The sequence below is a fragment of the Sceloporus undulatus genome, chromosome 6 (assembly GCF_019175285.1).
Source record: "Sceloporus undulatus isolate JIND9_A2432 ecotype Alabama chromosome 6, SceUnd_v1.1, whole genome shotgun sequence".
NCBI lineage: Eukaryota > Metazoa > Chordata > Lepidosauria > Squamata > Phrynosomatidae > Sceloporus > Sceloporus undulatus.
Window position 1 is genome coordinate 146,704,038 of NC_056527.1, and position 23,434 is coordinate 146,727,471.

General features: G+C 51.1%; 1 protein-coding gene across 1 annotated transcript in view; it reads right to left on the reverse strand.

Moving 5' to 3' along the window:
- Nucleotides 1-23,434, reverse strand: part of PRTG (protogenin) — a 65,909-nt gene that overhangs the window by 5,484 nt on the left and 36,991 nt on the right. The window contains exons 12-19 of the mRNA XM_042475620.1: nt 7,688-7,783; nt 7,089-7,275; nt 6,072-6,199; nt 5,495-5,665; nt 4,393-4,581; nt 3,743-3,863; nt 2,563-2,719; nt 1,060-1,164 (exon numbers count right to left, since the gene is read on the reverse strand). Of these exons, the coding sequence (XP_042331554.1) occupies nt 1,060-1,164; nt 2,563-2,719; nt 3,743-3,863; nt 4,393-4,581; nt 5,495-5,665; nt 6,072-6,199; nt 7,089-7,275; nt 7,688-7,783 (1,154 nt within the window). The remainder of the gene's footprint in view (nt 1-1,059; nt 1,165-2,562; nt 2,720-3,742; nt 3,864-4,392; nt 4,582-5,494; nt 5,666-6,071; nt 6,200-7,088; nt 7,276-7,687; nt 7,784-23,434) is intronic.

Below are 23,434 nucleotides of genomic sequence, written 5' to 3' on the forward strand. Positions count from 1 at the left end.
GATCATGTCAGGGAGGGGAAAGTTCCCTTGTTCATAAGCAGTGCGTCCCATGTTTCTCCGTGGACCCCTGCTTGGTCCCATGGGACAGAGCTGCAGTTGGCATTGGGAGACGTTCCCAATTAGACAGCAGCTCAGGAATTTTCTCACCTCTTTCTCACCTCCGTCCTTTAATTTCTGTCCAGCATTCAGCTGCACGCATTATCACATCCGCCCACCGCTGTGACCATATCTCTCCTGTGTTGGCATCCCTTCACTGGCTCCCCCTCCCTTTCCGCATTCAGTATAAACTCCTGCTGTCGACATTTAAAGCCCTCCATGGACTGGCCCCTCCTTACTTATCAGACCTTATTTCTCCTCACCTTCCCACTAGAGCCCTCCATTCTGGTAGTCAAGGTCTGCTGTCCCAGCCCAGGATTTCCTCTGCCCCATCTCGGATTCGCCCCTTTTCACTCGCTGCCCCTCACTCCTGGAACCTTCTTCCCCCATGAACAAGAGCCATCACTTCTTTAACCAGCTTCAAAATGGAGTTGAAGACCATCCTGTTCAGGGCAGCGTTCCCAGGCATTGCATAATTGTCACTTGCTATTTGATGTTCTTTTGTTGCCTGTTTTATTGAATCATTTCCTATATTGCTATGTATTTTATATGTATTATCCTACTAGAGAGGCCCCTTCCCCACCACCACTCCCTTTGTGTCGTGTCTTTTTAGATTGTAAGCCTGAGGGCAGGGAACCGTCCAATTAAAAAGATTGTATGTACAGCGCTGTGTAAATTTACAGCGCTTTATAAATAATGGTTAATAATAATAATAATAATAATAATAATAATAATAATAATAATAATTTTGGCACAGCTCCTTCTGAGGGGAAGAATAACATTTGAATGGTGTAGGTAACAAGAGGCCAAGCAGAGGTGGGACAAGAGCCGGCACAGCAGATGAGCCCAGCACTCCAAATCCTGCCCCTTAGGAGCCAAAGGCCAGGCACACCTGGGAGCCCCCTTCCACCAGCCTAGCACCCTGCCAGGACTCCCACATCCTCAGCGGAAGGGCCACCTCACCTCCGTGGCCTTGGCTTTCCTTGGGTCTTGGAAAAAGAGCCATTTCTTCTTTGAGCTGTTCTTTGCAATGGGGCCAAAACTGTTGATGATCAGATCAGTTCCACCCTGAAGGAAAGGCAGAGGAAACATCACATCTCTTGGTAGGAAGGAATAGGCTAGGCCCTTGGCTCCCTCCGCTTCGAAGCCTCATGCCAACTGAAGAGGCCGCCCTGGGAACGCTTGCCTGGGAGTAAGCCCTGCTCAGCTGCCTCTCAGGAAAAATACGCCACATGGTGCTGTGGGTCTTACAAACCTTCAGTGGCAACTCCTTCTCCCCCAAAAAACCACTGAATTATTTATCTGATAAAGCACATGGGAACCTCCAGATACGGTTGGACTGCAGCTCCCAGCACCCCCCGAGTGGCTGGCTATAACAAGCTTATAACTGCTTTGGTACTCTGTGGATAGTTTGGCATGATGCCTACATTTCGCAATAGATTAGATTAGCCTTTGTAAACCACTTTGAGTCCTGGCCTGAGAAGAAGGAAGGGTATCTATCAATCAATCAATCAATCAATCAATCATCAAACCACTATAAGTTTCAAAAAGTCTCCCAGATGTTCCCAACTGGAGTTTTGATCCATCAATTACTCATATTCAATCTACACTTTGACACTGAGACAGAATCTGAATTGCTGATGATCCAAAACTCCAGTCAGTAACCATGGGAATAGTGTGGAACCAAGATGGTGGGGATGATGATGATGTAGTAGTAGTAGTGGTAGTAGTAGTATTATAAGTACCAGTTGGCCTCCTAGTGCCTTCCCAATATCTTGCCATGGTCACCAAGCAAAAGATACTCTTGTAGACCACTTATTCATCGGATATATCCCTCTTGACCTGGCAATAAGTGGTTTCTGCACCGTATTAAATGGATTTCTGGAACCTTTAGTGCAGCCCCTCAGCAAAAGCCATCCCAGCTTCGGAGACCCTCTTGGTAGCCACGGTCCTGCCAGAATAGCCACTAGCCCCACATGCAATCCCACCCCATGGAAAGGTGGTGCCAGTGAGTGGGGGGGCACTACCCATCCCAATATATCCCAGCTTCCAAGATTCTTTGAGAGATTCTTGGCCTGATGAACAGAGTAAAAGAGAGTAATTTGTTTTGAAACAAACACACCTGTAAAACTGGGGTTTGCAAGTGGTGTTGCCAATGTCATTATGGTGCCAAGTGAAAATGCAATTGTTCAGTGTGGGTTTTACACAACCTCTCGCATGAACAGGGTGTAACAATTTTACCGTAAATAGTCTAATCTGCCTCTCTAACCTTTTGAATAGTTTACTATGCTTTTTAAAAAGCATTTCTATTTTTACATCTATAAATCTTCCAGGTTAGTTTTATTGTATACCATCCTGAGATCTCTGGATAGCAGGGAAGGAGGGTGGGAGAGACATATTTTAATAAACGACTACAATAGATAAAACCAGAGAGCAGCGAGAGGGGAGGAGAAGTGGGCCGCGTACCTTGGTGTCAAGGAAGCTGCTCCTCGGCAGAAGCGACTCCATGTTCTCGGCCAAGTCATGGGCATTCTTGCCCGCCTCATGGGCTCCTGCGGAAGAGGCACTGGTGGAGGAGAGCTGGTCGGGGCTTTCCGGGATGCTTTTGGGAGGAGAGGTTTTCCTGTGCCATGAGGAAAAGAGAGCGAAAGAGAGGTCAGCCTTGGGCCAGAAGAGGCACCTTTCATGCAAGACTGACTTGGGGGTGCTAAGATACTGATAAAGTGAGATACAGATGGACAGGTGCCCAGCCAGGAGCAAAGGAACACAAAATGACCATGGCTCCTCAAGAGGAGGAGTTTGGCACAAAGCAGGACATGAGCCTGCAGGGCTGTGTGTGTGTGGGTGTCAGTGGGATGCTGAAATCTTGCAAACCTCCCTAGGAACCATCCCTTGTCAAGGTCCCCCCTCCTGTGCCTTTTTCTGTGAAGGGCTAGTTTTGAACCTACATAGTGGTTGGTGTTGAGGGGGGACACTCCAAGAAGTGATTCCCCCCCCCCCCCCGAAGTCTGAAATGGAGCTGCCAGCAAAAAGCTGCACCACAACAGATGGACTGCGTGTCTGTGTGCATGTTTTGGCTAAGAATCCTGGAGAATCAAGACCTGGAATGCAAAAGCCAACAGATTTCTACTGCAAGTTCACACACAGATCCCATGCAGGCTTTTCTTGGGCAGACACACACACATATACACACACATAGAGAGGCAGATTTCCTGTGCCAGAGGTGTAGCTGCCAAGAAAGAATTCTGCCCCTTCAGTCCCCAAATTTCTAGCATGGCAGAGAGTGAGACACTGGAAAGCATTGACAGTCTGAGCATCTCTTCCATCTGTTGTTCTGGCATCCTCCTTGGTTCCCTGTGGTCACTCTGCCTGTTGCCCCTTTGCTTTGGATGACTGCACTCTGTTTCTAAAAGCTCAATTGAAGTTTCCAGCTACTGCAAAGGAAGAAATTTGGGAACTGAAAGTAAACTGAATGAAGCGTAGTGGTTTTGGGAGATTTGTGCCCTCAGTGTTCTGAGTTCCAAAGGTGCTTTCCACTGCCCCTCAGCCTGACCTCCCCAGCCTCTTTCCTCCCTGGGACCACTGCCTCCCAAAATCAGCAGCCCCTCCAAAGTGCTCAAGGGCTGCCCTTCCCTCTCAGTTCAACCTGGCTTTGCTGCGATAGATGAGGATGAGGATGCAAATCATGATGCAGGCCAGGGCAATGGAGACACCGGCAATGATGCCCGTCATCGACTTCTGATCCAGCTGGTAGTATCCAGAATAAGCTGCGGGAAACAAGACAGGGAATGACACAGGTCCAGCCATACTGCTGAGAGCACTTGAAAATAATTTCCTGTTTTTCCCATTGAGAAGCCTTTGCCAGACAGACTGGGAGATTTTCAAGCTATTTCCCTCGGCTGGTTTTGCTGTATTTTTTGCATGGCTGCAGCCCAGAGAATCTCTCTCTCTTCCTGGGCAAAGTCAGGGAAAGAGCACTTGGGTCCAAAATCATAAAGGGCAGAAGGTGCCCTTCAATGGACCTAGAGGAGGATGACAGAGAGAAGACCTCGTCTAAATGATGATATCAAAGACAAAGCCACCCAAAGAGAGAAGCTGGCAGCCAAGCAAGAAACAGTGGCAAGGCAAAAGGTCCCTCCATCCATTTGTCCTTCCTTCCTTTTATCATTCATCTATCATTCATCTAGTCCTCCTTCCTTCCTCAATCCCTATCTCCACCCTGATATTTATTTTCTTTTTCCTTTTATCATCCATACTTCCTTCCTTCCTCCTTTGCACCCGAGGGTTTCTCCCCACCTGTGTCAGCAGCATCGGCAGAGTCCAACCGCTTTGGCCTCTGGTTTGACTCAGGCACTTCTCTCGGCAGGACAGCCAGTTCCACCGTGCTGGAGAAGGGACCCACCCCGACTTCATTGGAGGCCGCGATTTTAACCAGGTAGACATTCCCAGCCAAGAGGTTCTCCAGCAGAGCCATTGTGATCGTACCTGTGAGTTGAGGTTGGGCAGAAGAGAGGAAAAAAGGAGGCTGCTGTTGGTCCAGGAGACTCAGCCAACATCTTGTTCCCTTGCTGACTGCTGGGCATTTGTCTCATTTCTGTTCCCCCCAAAGAACCACCGGAACGGGGACAACAGAAAAGAGGTTCCCTTTGCAACTTGGACCCTTTGCTACATGAAAATCAGAGAATGAGAGCTCTCCAGTAGAGACTTCTAAGAACCTCATGAAACTATAAATCCCAGGATTCCATAGGATGGAGCCATGGTAGCTGAAATGGTATTGAAGGGCTTTAACTGTTGAGCATGGAAACTTTCTATTTAGGCTTGATTTTTCCTCTAAAAAAAGAAATCTTAACAGCTGTCCCCATTTCAATACAAACAGTGGCTTCAGCAGTGGAAAATACTCCCTCTGATTATGGTGGGGTCTCCTTCTTTGGAAGCAGTTTTTAAGCAGAGGCTGGGTGGCCCTCTGTCCTGAGGGGTGCTTGGATGGTGTCTTCCTCCAATGAAAGAAAGAAGGAGATAGACCAGGGGGGATCCCTTCCTATTCAATGAGCCTAACCGTCCGCAAATCTGATTCCTTCTTCCTAGATGGAGCATCAGTCTTCTAAGGCGAACCAACACTTTCCCCACTTCCTGGAGCATTTGAACCCTTCTCCCACCCTCCCTTCCTCTCCTCCGCAAGGCAGGAGGGCAGACAAGGAAAGATCCAGCTGAACATGGTGCAGGGGAGATTAAGCTGAGGCGGGGAGTCATGGTGGTCTGCCTTTGGGGTCTTCAGGGCTGTGCCCAGAAAATGGGCAATGAGCTTGCATTGGCACCAATGAGGCCGGGGTCCTGCGCAGCCCAGGAGGCAGCCTCCGCCGCTCCAATTGCCAGGCCATCAGCTGACCGCTTGACTCACCTTCCCTGTGGAGGACTTGCCACTCGCCAGCAACCCAAGCCTTCCGGGAGGCATAGAGGATGGTGTAGCGCGAGACGGCGGTCCCAATCCCACTGGGAGGCTTCCAGGACACCAGGGCCGTGTCCTCCTCTATCAGTGTCACCTTCACCCCCAGCGGGGGACCTGAGGGTGCTGTGGAGGCAAAAGCAGGGTGGTTTTAGGGGATGGAGGCACACACAGGCACAAACACACACATGGAAATGTCTTCGTAACTCCTGACAATAAAACAAAACTCCAGCATGCCAACCAGGTAACCCCTTCCATGCCACAATATGCCTGCCCAAAATGTTATAATTAGCCTGAAATGCTTAACAAGTTATTAGTGGTGTTTTATTCCCCTTTTAAAGTTGGGGACAGCAATAAGCATGGCCAACCACAAGGTGGCCCCTGTTTTTTATTTTTATCCTTTGGAACGGTGCGGCAGCAGCATGCGAAGAGGAGCATTGCCAGGATGTATCCGAGAGGGTTCCCTTCAGAGCTGAACAGGCAGAGCCAACAAGGGGAGCTGACAATAAGCAAAAAAGGCCCCAGTCCTCACCTTCCGGCAGCGTGGCCTGAAAAACCACGGGGCTCCATGGGCTGGACAGCTGGTCCACATGCAGCCGGACAGCAAACTCATACTTGGTGCTTGGCTCCAGTCCCTGGACCAACAGGTGAGTTTCGGACCTGAAAACCAGAGAAATGTAAACAAGAGAGAGAGAGAGAGAGAGAGAGAGAGAGAGAAATGGACAGCCAGACGTGAGTAGTCACTCAGCACCACTATAGTGGATGAGCCCCCCCCCCCCCCCGATCAATCCCACAAGCCACACATTATACCTGAGGAGGTTAGGTAAGGTTTCTGACCATATCCAATCTCCCGAAATCTATGTGTCTGATGAACCTTCCAGGTAAGTAACATAGAAGGGCACAGAGAGAAAGTTAAGGCTGCCGCCAAATCAGCCAGGGATTTCTGTGCTGAGTATGGACCGTCAAGGAGCAGAGATGGCCTAGGACAGGTGTAGGCAACCTGCGGCCCGGCAAGGCCTTGGGACCGGCCCCAGCCCAGTCCTGCCACCGATTGCTGCCGGGGGCTTTGGGGGGTAATTGTCTATAGAAGCCTCAGAAACATGCATTTATATTAACATTTTTTTAAAAATCAGCAAATTTTTTCGCGTGACCTCCATTTTTTTTAAAAAGAAGTGTCTTCCATTTGAAAATTTTGTCCTACATTTGTCCTGGTTTATTTATATATTTAATTTTTAAAAAAAAATTATTTAATTACAGTATTTATTTTTTTGCTTCGGACCCCCAGTTGTCTGAGGGACAGCAACCCGGCCCCCGGCTCAAAAAGGTTGCCTACCCCTGGCCTAGGAGGACACCTCAGAATCTCTCTTTGGATCTGCAGCATCTGCCTTTGTGAATGTGTTTGTAGAGGGCTGCCAGATCTGAAGGTGAAGAGCAGAACAAAGAGACGGAGGCAGCCCAGTGAGAGCTGTAAACTGTGATGCTAACATGGAGCAGAAGCGGAGGGGTTGAGGGTTGAGGATGTCCATTCTCAGGATGGACCTCTACGTACGTCTGGAGGTAGAGGACCAGGGAGGCGTTCTGCAAGCCCACCGGGTTGCAGCGGAGGGTGTAGTTGACGACTTGGGCTGATGTGAAGGCGGGCCTCCCCCAGTGCAGGTAGATGGAAGAGGATGAGTTGGCCTTGGCATAGAGGTGGTGAGGAGGGGGCGGCGGGGGCACCATGCGGTCCCGGACGGCTGTCGAGAGAGAGAAGGACAGGCAGGTTGGTAGGGCACCAGGGTGGATCTGGTGGGGAGACTTTGGGTGCCACAAAAATCTTGGCCACCGAAGAACCCCACAGAGCAAGCAAGTCTCCACTCAGTGACAGCAACGGGCAACCCAGCTGAGTACTGCTATCCCAGGCCTGCTCTTTTCCTTTCATGCGGTGTTTCAGTTCCTAAACAAAGAGCAGGGGCTGCCTTGTTATGCAGTTTTGCAGCCCACTCTGGGAACCTTTCTGTTTCCTGAGAAATAAATGCAGACCGGTCACTCTTCATAGACAAACATGCATCATGCCTGGCCATGCAAAGTCCTGCTTTTTACACAGGCACCAAAGTTGCAATATCCACACAATTCTTCTGAAAAAGCCAAAAAATGCGGCAGACTCACAGACGCATCCCGGGGTGCTGACGGTCTGATCCGCCTGGTATCCTTCCTCCATGTTGTTGTAGGCCAGCAGGCGCACGTGGTACTTCCTTCGGGGATCTGCAGAGAGAAGGAGGTTTTGTCTGTGAAATGAGGCTGCACACAGGACTCTGGGAGAACTGTACACAGAGATCTTTGGAGCAAAAAGGGCAGATTTTTTTTTTAAACCACATCCAGACAGGCACAAAGGAAGGAAGGAAGTAAAAAAGGAAGAGAGGGAGATTCTTTTGATTCTTTGGGTCCCTACAGCTCTGGTATGATGTGTTTCACAAAATATCAGCTCTACTGAAGGCACTCCTGCTAAGATCTAAACTGTGTGGCAGGGTGGAAAGACCTTCCTCCTCCCTGGGAAGCCCCTTGCTTCCCGAAGGGCATCTCCTCCAATTCACACACTTTTTTGCCTGCCCTTCCATCCCCCTCCAGCAGCATCCTTTGATCTCAGAGCATCCTGAGAGGCGAACTGGACAGTCATGGCCTGGCTGGTGGTCCTCCTGCCTCAGGACGTGGGGTGGTGCTGGAGCCCTTTCGCGGAGGCCACAGGCCCTGGCCAAACCCTTCCCGCCTGGAGCCCACAAGGAAAGGAGGGGGGCAGGAAACGGTCCAGATATCTCTGGGTGCTGGGGGAGGGCAGCAATGAGACCCCCCTCCCTCCCTCCTTCCCAAAAAAGCCCACCGTTGTTCCAGCTCTCAGAGCTGCAGGGAGCAGCCCAGGTGGCCCCAAAAAGGCTCAGCTTGATGACAACAGTGTACCCCCCCAGCCTCCCATGCCCATCTCTCCGATCGGCTCGGCTGACTGGGTGGGGGGCTTCTCCCTCTCCCCCCCCCCAGCAAACGGCAACATGGAGGGACAGCCCCCCAGACCTGAGTGGAGCATCCTCAGAGTCTGGGAAACTGAGTGTCTTTTTCAGATCCTTGGAGCTGCAGTCCAAGAAAATAATAATAATAATAATAATAATAATAATAATAATAATAATAATAATAATAGGTTTTATTTATATACCGCCCAATCACTGGGAATCCAAGCGGTTTACAACAGAGGGGATAACAGACGGTTCCCTGCCCTCAGGCTTACAATCTAAAAGACACTACACAAAAGGAGAAGGGAATGGTGAGGGGAGGAGGGGATCAGGTCCAGCATTCTTCCCTCCCTCTGAGGCCTGGACCAAGGCAGATGGATCGGAGGGAGGGCTCATCTTCTTCAGGTTAGCCCCTGATGACGCTGGGCCAGCCTGTTCTCTCCCTCATGGGCCGAAAGATGAGAGTTATGGAAGGAGGGGCTGTCTCCAAGCTCTGCATCAACTACCTCTGAACCACTGTTTGAGAAGAGGAGATGCAACAGATGCAGCTTTCCTGCCCCTTGGCATTTCTGTCCTGGGGAAACTCTGCCTGACACACTAAAGGCTCTTTCAGGAAAACAAGGCGGGTACCCTAAATATGTCTAGCAGAAGCAAATCACCAGGTTTTTGTTGCTGTTCTTGCTGTTCAAAGATGGCATATTTCTTCTAGCAACCTGGATGACCACAGTTGGACAAAATTTCCAGTGTCTTAAAACTCTGCACAACCACCACATTTCCCCCCCCCCCCCAGAAATTTCCCTCAATTCACCATCTTTCCTTCTCTGCCAAGTCATTCTTTTGTGTTTGGAAAGTGGCACTTGGGGTGGAAGGGTCCAGAATTCAATTTGCACGGTTTCTAAATAAAGCAAGAGAATGTTGGAAAGAGCTACGTGGAGAATGGCACACAAGTGTGTTTGTGCATGTGTTTGCACATCAAACACATGTACACAGAGATACGGCTGTAAAGCAGGGTTGGGGCACAACAAGGGGCATCCATTTGGGGGCTGTTCTTTGCAGACCCCTTGTGCATCCATGCCCATCCTATCCCATCCAACCCCCAAATCCCCCCATTGTTTCTTTCAGCTGCTGTGAGCCTCCCAAGGAGGCCAGGATGAGCCAACAGGTCAGGGCTAGATAAAATTAAGAAGGAATCCGAAGTCAGGCCACCACTGGCTTTTCTCTTCTTCTCTCCGAATGGCGGAGAGCCTTCCCCCACTCCAGCCCCCAATTCGTGACTGATAAAGGCCTGGCAGAGCAAAGGGAGGAGATGGCCGGATGATGAAGAGGGACCATTCCCCCCCCCCCCCCCGCCCCTCGGTTGTGGTTGTTTAAAAGCTCTTGCAAACAAAACCAGATTTCCATTTATTTATTTATTAAAGTGGAAACACACATTAAAACCCCATCACAGACCATGGTCTCATATCTGATATTATATATATAATATATTAAAAAATTACAAATCACCCAACAAATACATTTCTGGGCATAGGCAGGCTGAGGTTGGGGCCTCCTCCTGCCAAGAGGCCTCTTGGATTTCCAGCCAGGGAAGGATTTCTGGGCTAACTTTGCTGGGATGTGGCACTTTTGCTTTTGCAAATGTGGTCCCCCAGTTTCCCCCATCTTTGGGGAGAGAGTGACTGGCCTCAGCCCCAGAGGCTCTGCCAGGCATGGATGGATGGGGGCTCTGCCGCCCAAGGGCCCCTTCCCTTCCTTCCCTCCCCATTGCGGCCTCCTTGCCCCCCTACCAGCCCTCCAACACAATAAACTCCAGATCATCCTTCAAGCCAAAGAGGAGGCCGGCAGGAATAGCCGGGCGCTTTGACACCCAGGTCGTGGCCTTTGACACTGGTGCCGGCCTCGGCAAAGGCAGCTCCCGGCAACAGAGAGGGCCATGCGGGGAACTGGCCGGGGGAAGGGTGGGAACGGCCCACAGAGGGAAACCCGACCCGCAGAAATGCACGCCTAAAGCCCAGCAATGTAAATACACCAGAAACCCATTAGGAGAATAAGCAAATACGGTTTGGGTTCAAGGGGGATAGAAACTAAAAAGGCTGGAGGAGGAAGAGGAGGAGGAAGCCATTTCCTGATCCTCAGGAACCCCCCCCCCAATGCCAGGGGGGGCTTTAAAATGCACACAGAAAGCAGGGGCATCTCGCCCCCCTCCAAGGGGTCCTCTGAAGACCCCCCTCAGCTCCCCTTCTCTAAGGGCCACAATCTCCTTCTCCAGCAAGAAATGCCCCTTGCCTTTCTCTTCCTAACAGGAGCAACTGCAACAGCAAATGACAACAACAGCAACAACAACTACTACAATAAAACAACTGTGAGCAGTTGTGAATGCAACAAAGAAAACAAGGCTGGTTCCAGCAAGTGAGAGATGCTCTAGAAGCAATTCTGAATTAACTGACAAAGCACCTGAATGAAATCACCATCAGAAATTATTTTTAAAAGTTTCATTTTTTAGAAAAAGTAAAAATATCTTCTCTAAAGATGCCGGCCACAACTTCTTGTGAATTGTCAGGAATAAACTCTTCTAGAACACAGACAGCCTCATAGCCCAAAAAAAACCTCACAAAAAACTATCAGAAACAATTGTTATTTGGACCAGAACACATTATCTGGTGATATCCTACCAATTTCTAGATTCTGGGAGAGATTCTCAATCACCGACAGTCCAAAACTCCACCAGAATAAAAACAACCACAACAACCCCAAGAATTGCTGCTGCTGCTGTTGCTCCATGTATACCCTGCCAGTTTTCTCCCTGCCCCTTGATCTCAGGATTGCAATGAGGACTTTTGAAAAGAAAATTACTCCTCGCAAGTTGTCCCTTTGCAAAGCACCAGAGAAGCCTCAACCTGCTTCTGTTCTCAGTTTTAGGAGGTCACACAGTTCGTGGGGCTATGCTATAGAAATCCCAAGTGTTGTGGTTCTTTCATTATTTTTTTAAAACAACAGCCAAGTGACCTAAGTTTGGAGGAAAGGAATCTTGCCAGGCATCAAGTTCCAGTTTGCTGGGAGCCAGATGGGAGAACCCAGCACCCGCCTGCCTTGCTGCTTATCTTTTCAAATCTAAAAAGAGGCCAGTCCCCCCTCCCCACTTTTTGGGTGTGTGGGGCTTTGTTCTGCCCCTCCAAGGGGCCTCTGGAGAGAGACCACCTCGCCCCCAACCCACCCCCAAAGCAGCAACAGCAGTAAAAACATCACTGCCCCCTTCCCACTCTCCACACTGGCCAGCAGCTGGAAAGGGTCCTGGCCGGCCAGTCCATCCGTCCGATGGGGGGAGGGAGGAGAGCAGAGGCCACCCAGAGGCCCAAGCCTGGCTGGACCTTCTCTCTGAGTGTGTGGCTGTGTCTGTGCTCATCATGCCCAGGCCTCTTCCATCCCATGGGTTTCACAGGGCTTTCTTAGGCAAGGGAGCCTCAGAGGTAGTTTGCCCATGTCCTTCTCCAGCACTTGCTATTCCTCGGAGGTCTCCCACCCAAGGACTAGTCAGGGCAGACCTTGCTGAGCTTCCAAGATCAGATGGGATCTGCTTCAACTGTTCAAGTATTAAGGCCAGTCTGGGCCATCTAAATCACCCAAAATCATCTTGGGGGAAGAATCCACTATGCCAGCCGTGGGCTTTATCTGGGGCAGATCAGGATCAGGACCAGGAAGCCGAAGAGCCAGGCTTCCCATTCAACCATTAAATGCCAACGGAGAGATTTTGGAGTTGCTCCTGCTCCTCTCCTACCAAGCTACCTCATAAGGCTGTTGTGATTACAAGCCCACAATGCTTCACCTTCTTGGAGGAAGGAGGGAGCTATACAAGTGCAAAATACATAAATGAGAGGGAGAGCCAGCATGGTATAGTGGTTTGAGCATTGGACTATGACTCTGGACACCGGCATTCAAATCCCTGCTTGGCCATGGAAACCGACTGGGTGTCCTTGGGCAAGTCACACTCTCTCAGCCTTCTTCTCAGAGGAAGGCAAAGGCAGATCCCCTCAGAGGAAATCTTGCCAAGAAAACCCTGCGATGGGTTCCCCTTACGGTTGCCATAAGTCAGAAATTACTTGAAGGCACACAACAACAAAAAACATAAAATGAGCCCCACATTTTCTATCTGTTATTTTTCAGTTTCCATGGCTTTCTACACTGGTCAGACCATAGTTTGGCACCATGTCCAAACTGGGCCAGACTGATATGGAAAGCAGTGTCCTCTTGCTTTGCAATCTGGACGAAGGCACTTTGAGTGGACGGTAACAGTAATGAGGGGAACCTAACAGTGTTCTCCCTAACAGTCATGAGGGGGAGTCTTTGCTAAGCTAAGGGTTTCCCCTTGATTTGCCTGTGCGCATGCACACACCCCTCCACACAAGTGTGTCTTCCTGGCTCCAGGGCCTTCCTGCCTCCCAGCTCAGAGCCCCTTCCTCCCTTTTGTTGCGCAGAGCAGAGCTGAGGGGCCTTAGGCTTTGTAAGATGAGACCAGGGTCCCTAAACTCACCTCTCAGACAACAATCACTTAAATGGAGTTGGGGGGGGGACTTCTTTGGGACTGGAGGGGGAGAGGGCCGCACTGCAAGGCAGGTCAGTCTTGGCACCAGAGGCATCAGGGCAGCCAGAGAGGCAGCCCAGGCAGAACAGAGTAGGGCCTAGCCATGGAAAGGGCAGGAGAAAGCTCCCATGAGATTCCCATAAAGGGGAGACTTCCATACAGTGACACTGAATAGTGGAACAGATAAAAAGAAGAGCTTCTCTTTACAGAATACACAATTAACCTGGGGAACTCATTGCCACTAGATGTTAGACCATCAGAGGCTAACTGGTCCTTGGTGGCAGAGTGTGAAGGGGTGGGAGAGTCCTCTTTTGGTCTCGGCCAGCGCCAGAGCCCTCCTTCCCTCCTGAGCCCAAGTCACCCAGTGCAGGTAACGTGGTGGCCCTGCAAACCGGAGGGCACACAAACAGCAAGAGGAAGATGGACAGAGAGGAGAGGGACATGCATTTTCCCAGAGACTGCCAATGTGTGCTTATTCTCCCACGGAGCAAAGGCTCCTCTGCTCTGTTTCTAGAAGGAACTGGGTGGTGGTTTGAAAGAGGACATCAATACACAGATGCAGATATACTTACACAAAACAGTATCCTAGCAATTTGTATGAACCAGCCCATCACCAGAAAAATATCTGAGTTAAAAATAAGTCCCTAATCAAAGATTACAAAAATTGGTTTAACACACAATTGAGTTAAGATTGCAAAAACAGATACATTTGGGGGATTGTTTCTATTTCACAATAACTTACAGAAAGCATTGCAAGGGGGAAGGGGGAATCCTGCAGTTTGCTGGGTGTCCAAAAGCCAGGACTGGGTCTCCATTCAGACACACAAAACCGACACTTCCCAATGCCTTCTTGGCAAGAACCACAGCAGCCTCTTCCAGAGGAGGCATTTTTACACAGTGACCCACCAACCAAGCAAGAGGAATCCATTCAGGGCAGGCAAACTTCCCCTCCAGCTATGAAATAAATTTCCTTTCAGAGCTAACATTTCTCTCTGTGGCTGTCATGGGCTGGGAAGGCCCTCCGTGACCCTTTGGAGCAGCAGAATGAAAACACCATCCATCATTGCCTGCCGCTATTCTTGCTGCTGCAGCCGCCGCCGCTGCTGCTGGGAAGGAGAAGAGGAGGAGAGCTTCATGGCAAAACCATCTGTGGGACCATGAAGATCAGACCCCTCCCCCTCTTTCCACAAGGCCCTGATCCGTGCCAGAGAGCAGGCAGCAAGGCTGCAAGGCTTCCTGACTCCTCCTTTCAGGACGCCTTTTACCCAGAGCAAGGCAAGTCACTTTCTAAAAGAAATCAGTCCCATTCCTTTTTACTTGCCACTTTTTCGCTCTGTGTTACACTGTGGCAAGTGGTTGCACTGCTTGTGGCACATGCCTTTGTTACATCTTGATTGGCTTCCGGGAATGTGCTTTTTAAGCGGGGCTTCCTTTGAAGAATATTTGGAAACTTCAATTGATCCAAATGGCTGCAGATTGCGAACCAGGTCTGGCTACAGAGATTGCACAGCTTCTTTGCTGCAAAAGCTCCAATGGGTGCCAGTCTGTTTCTGGGAACAATTCAAAGGGCTGGCACTGACCCAAAGCCCTAAAAAGCTTGGGTCCAGGTTATTACATGGGTGCAAGCTCTCCCAGACAAGTATGCCATTAGTGAGCAGGTAAGGGGAAGTGTGCAAGGGGGTGGTGTGTCCATAGTCCATAGGAACAACTTTATCTTGAACAGGATACCTCTCTGACAATTAAACCGCATCAAGGCTATGTACCTTTGCCTGAAGGCAAGAGATAGTCTAGGTTGGTATACCAACCACCCCGTTGCTTAACAGACCGCCTAGTTGAGCTGACCCAACTGGTCACGGAGCTGGTGTTGGAAACTCCCAGGCTTCTTGTTGTAGGTGATGTCAACATCCCCCTTGAGTCCAGTTCTTCAAGTCTTACAGAGGCAGCTTGGGAGTTCATGTGGGCCATGACAAACATGGGCCTATCCCAGATTGTCTCCAGGCCTATGAACTGCGCTGGTCATACCATCGATGCGGTCTTTTGTTTGGAACAGGAAAATCTGTGGGCAGAGGTAACTTGTACCTCCCCTTTGTCATGGACGGATCATTTCCTGGTTAAGGTTGGACTAAAGGCCACCATTCATAACCCCCCAGAGATGTTGGACCTATTAGAATGGTCCGCCCTCGAAGGCTAATGGAACCCAAAAAGTTCTAGGAAGCCCTAGAGGGTGCAATGGCTGGTAACATCGGTGAATCTGTTGAAGACTTGGTATCTATCTGGAACAACGATCTTAGAAAGGCTATCGACACAATCGCTCCCAAGTGTCCTTTTCAGCCCGCTTCGAATAGAAATCCTTGGTATACTAAAGATCTTAGAAGGATGAAGCAGGCTGTACAACGACTAGAGCGCTGCTGGCAAAAGACTTGACTCTTATCTGACAAGACACGTCATAGGACTTCACTTAAAGCCTATCGAATGGCAATAAATGCAGCAAAGAAATCTTTCTTTTCTGCATCTATTGCGTCTGCAAAATCTCACCCGGCAGAGCTTTTCAAGGTGGTTAGGAAGTTAATTCAAGACTCCTTCCACCTTGAATCCGTTACTCCAACCCACGGAGGCCTCCTGTGATATTTTCAACGACTACTTCGCAGATAAAATCTCTCGGATAAGGGCCGACTTAGACTCCAGCATTAATACAGAAACGTCTAGAGAGGTGTCCAGCGACTCTTAATGAGATTAATTTGGATCAGTTTCAGTCTTTGAGTACTGATGACGAAGACAAGCTGCTTGCTAAGGTCAAAAAGACCACCTGCCCTCTTGACCCATGCCCTTCATGGCTGGCCATCCAGGGAGAGGAGGCAACTATGAATTTGTTAAGAACTATAATTAATGCCTCCCTCAGGTAAGGCAGTTTTCCAGCCAGTTTAAAACTGGCTGTGGTTAAACCTATTCTTAAAAAGCCTTCCCTTGATCCCCTGGAGAAATCTAACTATCGGCCGGTATCTCTTCTTCCTTTTTTGGGCAAGGTGATCGAGAGGGCAGTTGCCAACCAACTCCAAACAGTCTTGGATGACACCAATTATCTTGATCCATTTCAAACTGGCTTCAGGTCGAGATGCGGAGTCGAGACCGCCATGGTCACCTTGGTCAATGATCTCCGTCTGTGTATCGACAGGACAAGTGTGGCCCTGTTGGTGTTCTTGGACCTCTCAGCAGCCTTCAATACCATCAACCACGGTATCCTTCTGGAACGCTTGAGGGGGTTAGGAATCGGAGGCACTGCTCTGCAGTGGTTCTAGTCCTATCTCTCGGGTAGGTTCCAGATAGTGTCGCTTGGGGACAGTTGTTTAGCCAAGAGGGAGCTCAAATCAGGTATCCCTCAAGGTGTGATACTGTCTATTTAACATTTATATGAAGCCGCTGGGTGAGATCATCCGGAGACATGGGGCGGGGTGTTATCAGTATGCTGATGACACACAAATTTGCTTCTCCATGTCTCGGACCACTTTGGTGACCAAGGATGGCATCTCCCCTCTGAATGAATGTCTGAGGTCATTAATGGATTGGATGAGGGAAAATAGACTTAAACTGAATCCAAATAAAATGGAGGTACTCGCTATAGGCAATCCTAATCCAGGAATGGTGATAAGCTCTCCAGTTCTGGAAGGGGTCACACTTTCCCTAAAGGACTGTGTTCATAGCTTGGGGGTGCTCCTGGACTCGTCGCTTCAGCTGTCATCTCAGGTGGATGCGACAGCCAGGAGCGCCTGTTATCAGCTCCGGCTGATTCGCCAGCTATGACCCTTCCTGGAATGGGAAAACCTAGAAATGGTTGTACATTCACTTGTAACCTCTTGTCTCGATTTCTGCAATGCGCTCTACGTGGGGCAACCCTCATGCCTCGTTCGGAAGCTGCAACTGGTCCAAAATATGGCAGCCAGATTGGTGACTGGGAGTTCCAAGTTTGATTCCATAGCACCTATTTTAGAATCCCTACACTGGCTGCCTATTAGCTTCTGGGCACAGTATAAGGTGTTGGTCATTACCTACAAAGCCCTACATGGCTTGGGTCCAGCGTACCTGAGGGAATGCCTCCTCCCATACAATCCTTCCCGCACTCTCAGGTCCTCTGGGAAGAATCTTTTGCAGTCCAAGAAAACCAGACTGATATCGACTTCCCAGAGGACATTTTCTGTTGCCGCTCCAAAAGTCTGGAATGACCTGCCGGAGGAGATACGCTTTATAATATCTTTGGAGGCTTTTAAAAAGGCAGCAAAAACGGATCTCTTCCGGCAGGCCTTCCCAAATTGACCTCCTCGGAATGTTTGCTCTCCAGTTGGGAATTATTGTTTTTAAATGGACAGGTTGCTTACCTGTAACAGTATTTCTTCGAGTGGTCATCTGCGAATACATACAAATGGGTTGTACTGCGCCTGCGCAGTGCCTTCGGAAACTTCTGGAATCACTAGGCAAAGTACTCTTTGCAACATGTTGAAACTTTTTGGCGGTAGCTCCGCCCATCCCTTATAAAGCCCCTGCCTTCCCGCTCTTTCCCCAGTTCCGCAATTTTTCCGCCAAGTAGGCGATAAGAATGAGCCAATAAAGAGCAGGACACTGAGGGGAGGATGGGCGGGATTTGTATGTATTCGCAGATGACCACTCGAAGAAATACTGTTACAGGTAAGCAACCTGTCCTTCTTCTTCGTGGTCTCTGCGAATCATACAAATGGGTTGAGACTGGCGAGCTAAGGTCAGTGGAGGAGGGAGTGTCACATTAACCTTATCTCCAATATTTTTGTAATACCAATAAAGCAAGAAGACACAATAGTGGTCCAATTGGTGTTGTTATTATTATCACCATAATGGTAAAGATAAACAACTAACAACTTCATGAATTCAACCCAATAGCATCATGTGAATTCAACCCAATAATATCATGAGTCCAGGAGTCTGATAAACATCTTGTTTGCAAGTGATGCAAAGGAAAAACAACATGTGCACCCCAGACCATAGTCAGTGCAAACCAGACAACAGGACAGCCCTCCCAAAGGCTGCATCTCCCCTGGCCCTGGTGTCCAACCTGTAATGCTTAATGAAGGTCATAGGCTGTGACCACACTGCAGCCTTGCAGATGTCATCTAAGGGCACACCTGACAGAAAGGCAGAAGATGCTGCAACTGCCCTGGTAGTGTGAGACCGAGCCCTAGCTGGTAAGGGTTTACCCAAGAGTTCATAAGATAAACAAATAGTGTTAGAAACCCACTTGGAGAGTCTCTGAGCTGACACAGGCAGTCCTTTTTTGGACTCCGAATAGCACTGGAACAGTCTTTCGGAGCGGCTAGAGTCTCTAGTCCTATCGAGGTAAAAAGCCAGGGCCCTACGAACGTCCAGGGTGTGCAGGGCTCGCTCGGTATCGGTGGTCGGGTTTGGGGCCAAAGTCGGGAGAACAATGTCCTGGCACATGTGGAACACAGAGACAACCTTGGGTAAAAAAGTAATGTCTGTTCTAAGAACTACCTTGTCCAGGTGGAATTTGAGGTATGGTTGGTCTCGGCGCAAGGCACAGAGCTCGCCCGCACGGCGGGCAGAGGTGATGGCCACCAGAAAAACTGTTTTCCAAGTTAGCAGTCTGATGTCCGTGGTGGCCAAGGGTTCAAACGGTTTGGACTGTAGTGATCGTAGCACCGCATCGAGGCTCCAGGCCGGGGGTGGCAGAGACGCCTGCGGGTGGAGGTTGCTGCATCCCTTGAGAAAACTCTTTACCAAGGGGTCCTTGAAAAAGGAAGGCTTGCCGTCAAACTGGAAAGAAGAACAGATGGCCGACAAGTAGCACTTGACGGAGGTGAGAGAAAGGCCTGAATCGATCAGAGACATCAAAAAGTCGAGGACCACCGGTGTCGTGACTTGGGATGGAGACAGTTGTCTGCTGGTTAGAAACCTTGTGAACCTGTTCCATTTCAAAGCATAGGACCTTTGAGTAGCTGGCTTGTGGGCAGCCAGGATGACTCTGCGCACGGGGGACGGTAGCCGTACTAGGGATGGATCCTCCACGCTACCAGAGGAAGGGTGTCGATATCCGGGTGGCGAACCCGACCCTCTTGAACCGTGAGGAGATCCGGTCTGTGTTCGATCCGGAGGAAGTTGGTCCGGGAGAGATGAAGGAGGCAGGGGAACCAAGGCTGTCCCGGCCACCACGGAGTGATCAGGATGGCATCCGTAGCATCCGATGTCATTTTGGAGACTGTCCTGGTGATCAGCGGGAAGGGGGGGAACGCGTACAGCATAACCCCCGACCAGCGGAACCCGAACGCGTCCCCGAGGGAATGTTCGTTCGGCGTTCGGGAGCAGAACTGGGGACAATGGGTGTTGTGGACAGTCGCGAACAAGTCTATTTGTGGGGTTCCCCACCGATCGAAAAGGTCGAGCACCGTGTCGGGGTGGAGTCTCCACTCGTGGCATTGGGACGGAGACCTGCTGAGAAGGTCCGCCAGGTCGTTCTCGATACCCGGCAGATGCACTGCTTGGAGTAGGATGTTCCGGTCTATGCACCAGTCCCAGACCTCGAGTGTGATGTCGAGCAGTATCCGAGATCTGGTGCCTCCCTGTTTGTTCAGGTAATACATGACGGTGGTGTTGTCCGTCCTGAGCTGAACAACCTTGTCGGATAGGGAGGATTCGAAGACCCTTAGAGCCTTCTGTACAGCCAGCAGCTCCAGAGCATTGATGTGCAGCCTCTTTTCGTCCTGGGACCACTGGCCTTTGGCCCACAAGTTCGTGGTGTGGGCTCCCCATCCGTCCTCTGATGCGTCGGTGGTCAGCACAACCTCGGGCTGGGGTTGAGAAAAGGGCATGCCGGCGCAAACGTTCCGGGAGTCGAGCCACCAGCGGAGGGAGCGAGCGACCGATCTTGGGATCGTGAGATGACGTGACGGGTGGTCTGTCTCTGGGTCGAAGACAGAAAGAAACCAGGACTGAAGGGGTCGGGATCGGAGTCTTGCCCACGGTGTTACGAAGGTTGTTGACGCCATATGCCCTAGGGCTACCTGGATGTCCCTTGCAACTAGTCTTCTTCGGCCGACACATTTTTGAATGGATCGGGCGAGAGCTAGAAAACGGTCGGAGGGCAAGGATGCGACACAGGTGTTCGAGTCGAGGATCGAGCCGACGAACCTTATGCGCCTGGAAGGCAGTAGTTGAGACTTTTGGAGGTTTACGACCAGTCCCAGACTTCGTAGGAGCCCTAAGGTTTCGACAATGTGACGGCTGAGTTCTTGGTCCGATGGCGCCACCAGCAGCCAGTCGTCCAGGTACGGGAAGACTCTGATGCCCCGGCGATGTAGGTGGGATACTACAGGTGCCATGCATTTGGTGAAAACTCGAGGGGCTGTGGAGAGACCGAAAGGGAGGACGTTGTAGTTGTAGGCGGCGTTCCCGACGGCAAAGGCCAAGAATCTGCGGTGGCTCTCGCGGATGCTGACGTGGAAGTAGGCGTCCTTTAGGTCGATAGTCGCAAACCACAGGCCCTGGTACAATAAAGGTAAGATAGAGGCAAGCGTTACCATACGGAAGCGTCTATAAGAGAGATAGGCGTTCAGGGCTCTTAAGTCTAATATGGGTCTGATGCCCCCATCGGCCTTGGGGACTGTAAAATAGCGAGAGAAGAAACATCTGGGAAAGTCTGCTGCGTCTATCGGTGAGATAGCGCCTTTTGCCAAGAGGGTGCGTACTTCGTCGAGAAGGGTGTCCGAGGGGAGGGTGGAAAGGAAAACTCCGGTTGGTGGGAGTTCTTCGAATTCAAGGGCATAACCCCTACGGACGATGGTAAGGGCCCAAGAATCGGTGGAAATAGAGGCCCAGATGGTGGAAAATGGCCTCAGTCTATCTAAGAAGACAGGAGAAGAGGGGGTGACGGAGTACGCGGCGTCCCCTCAGTTCCTCTTCTTGTTCTGTTCGGGATCCTGTCTCCTGTAGCCTTTTTTGTACTTGGAGCCAGAACGACGTCCCGAAGAAGAAGAGGATTGGGAGGGATAGCGCTGTCTGGACTGGTCCTGGCGCTGGAACGGGCGGTCTTGCTGGTAGGGCCTCTGGCCCTGTCCATACCACTGGCGGATGCCTGTGAAGCGCTTACGGGAAGAAGCCTGAGGAGAGGACGACATACCGTGTTTCTTTGCCGCGGTCCTCATCCTATACTTGAAGTTTAATTTCTCATCCGTTTCGCGGTGGAAGAGGCCGTCTTCATCAAAGGACATGTCCTCGATCGTGGAGCGGGCATTCTGGTTCAAGTCGGAGGACCTCAACCATGCATGTCTCCGCAAGGCGATGGCAGCTGACATGGATTTCGCGGCACAGTCCGTGGAATGTCTTGCCGATGTAATGATCCAGCTGCCGATTGAATGAGCCTCGTCCCGGACCTCGGAGAGGATGCCTTGGGAGTCGTCAGGAAGGTCCGGAATGAGAGGGGAGATCTTCTCCATGAGCCATTGAATGTATGCGCCCATACACGCGTTGTAATTGGCTACTCTCATTCCGAGGGCCGAAGAGAAGTAGGCCTTCTTAGCGAGGGCATCGATTTTCTTAGCCTCTCTATCCGACGGCATCAAGGAAGCCTTAGGAGTGGAGGCGCGCTGGGAACCCTCCACGATGGCCGAGTTCTGGCGCGGATGCTCAAGCAGCCATGTTGGACGCGGAGCCACCCTGTACAGGGATTCGATCTTCCTGTTACTAGCAGCTGTCGATGCTGGGGCTGCCCACGAACGTCTGGCCAATTTTTCCAATGAGGGGAGCAGAGGAATGGCGGGTGGAGTAGGAAGCTTGCCATGAATCCTCCTCTCAATCGGGTCAGAGGCCTCATCTTCCGTCTGGGCGAATTGAATATCAAGAGCGTTGCCCATCTTAATTACATGTTCGGCAAAAGTGCGTACGTCGTCCGAGGGGGAGACTGCACCCGGTTGGGCGAATTCTTGGTTGGACGGCCGATAGTTGTCATCAGAAGAGGCGTCCGAGTCGTCTCCGGGTTGGTAGCGAACCTGAGAGGATGTCTCCTGTCTTGACTCGAGATCAACGACCTCCAGATCGGTGGCTGCCGAAGTGCGGCTAGGCGCGCGGGAGGGCCTAGAGGATGCACGTGGTCTAGGTCTCTCAGCAGGTGGCCTGAAGTGGGACTTAATGGAGTCGCGAGGGACAGCCATGTAGTAGGTGTCCGTCACCTCATCGTAGAAATAGTCGGCCTCCGAGGGGCGCGGAGGAGAAGGAGAAGCGGCACGATGCACTAAGGCCTGATGGACGATCGGCGCGGGCATCGGGGTGGGGGATCTCCTGTCTTCCCTCGGGCTGGCAGGTGACGCCGGCTCAGAAAGGTCGACAATAACGTCCTCCGGAGCGTGACGGAACGACGAGAGGGGCCGAGATCCAGATGGAGAAGTGGTTCGGCGCCCGGGACGGGTGTCGACGGTCTCGGGGGTCCCGAGGGCTCTGGCCGCGGAGCGGGGATCTGAAGGCCTCCGACTGGCATCCGACAGCTCCCGGGGGGTCTCCTTATGCCTGGGCCCGTCTGTATCCCGTTTTTCAGAACGATGGCGCTTAGCGGCCGAGTGTCCTCCGTCCGGGGACCTCACACGGGACTTCTTTGAAGCCGAAGGCGCCAATGGCACGGTGGCCTGGGCCTTGGCCGGGTCTGGAGACTTTAAGGCCTTGGCGGTAGAGGCCTGAGGGACAGAGGATTTCGAGGCAGAACCCTTATGGGAGCTCGAATCCTTGTCTGAAGCGCGGCCCTCCTTTGAGCTCTTTTTGCGCTTCTCCTGTTTATCCTTCTTAGAGGATCGAGGTGCGCCTTCCAGCGGGGCCTCGGTGACCGGAGCATCCATGGAAGCTCGAGGAGCGGAGGATGAGGTGGGAGCGACATCCCCAACTGTATCAGGTTCGGCGGGAGTAAGTTGGGCCGGAGTCTCAGGCAAAGTCGGCAACGGGTTTGCGGCCGTGGAGGGAACCGGTAGGGAAGACATAGCGCCCGCGGTGAAGACCTTCGTATAGATAGCGGCCTTTAGTCTAGTCTCCCTATTTTTCCTGGCCTGAGGGGTTAAGGATTTGCACAGGGCACAGGACGCAGGAACATGCGTCTCGCCTAAGCAAAGGAGGCAAGCCGAATGGGGGTCTTGACCGGGAATCTTACCCCCGCAAACAGAACATTTCTTAAAGGGGACTGATGGCATGGTCCACTCACAACTCGTAGTCAGACAGTCCGAGGTCAATGCCGGTCCGGGAAGATTGCCAAATCGGAAGGAGCGAGCAGAAACACAGTCAGACAGTCCGAGGTCAATGCCGGTCCGGGAAGATTGCCAAATC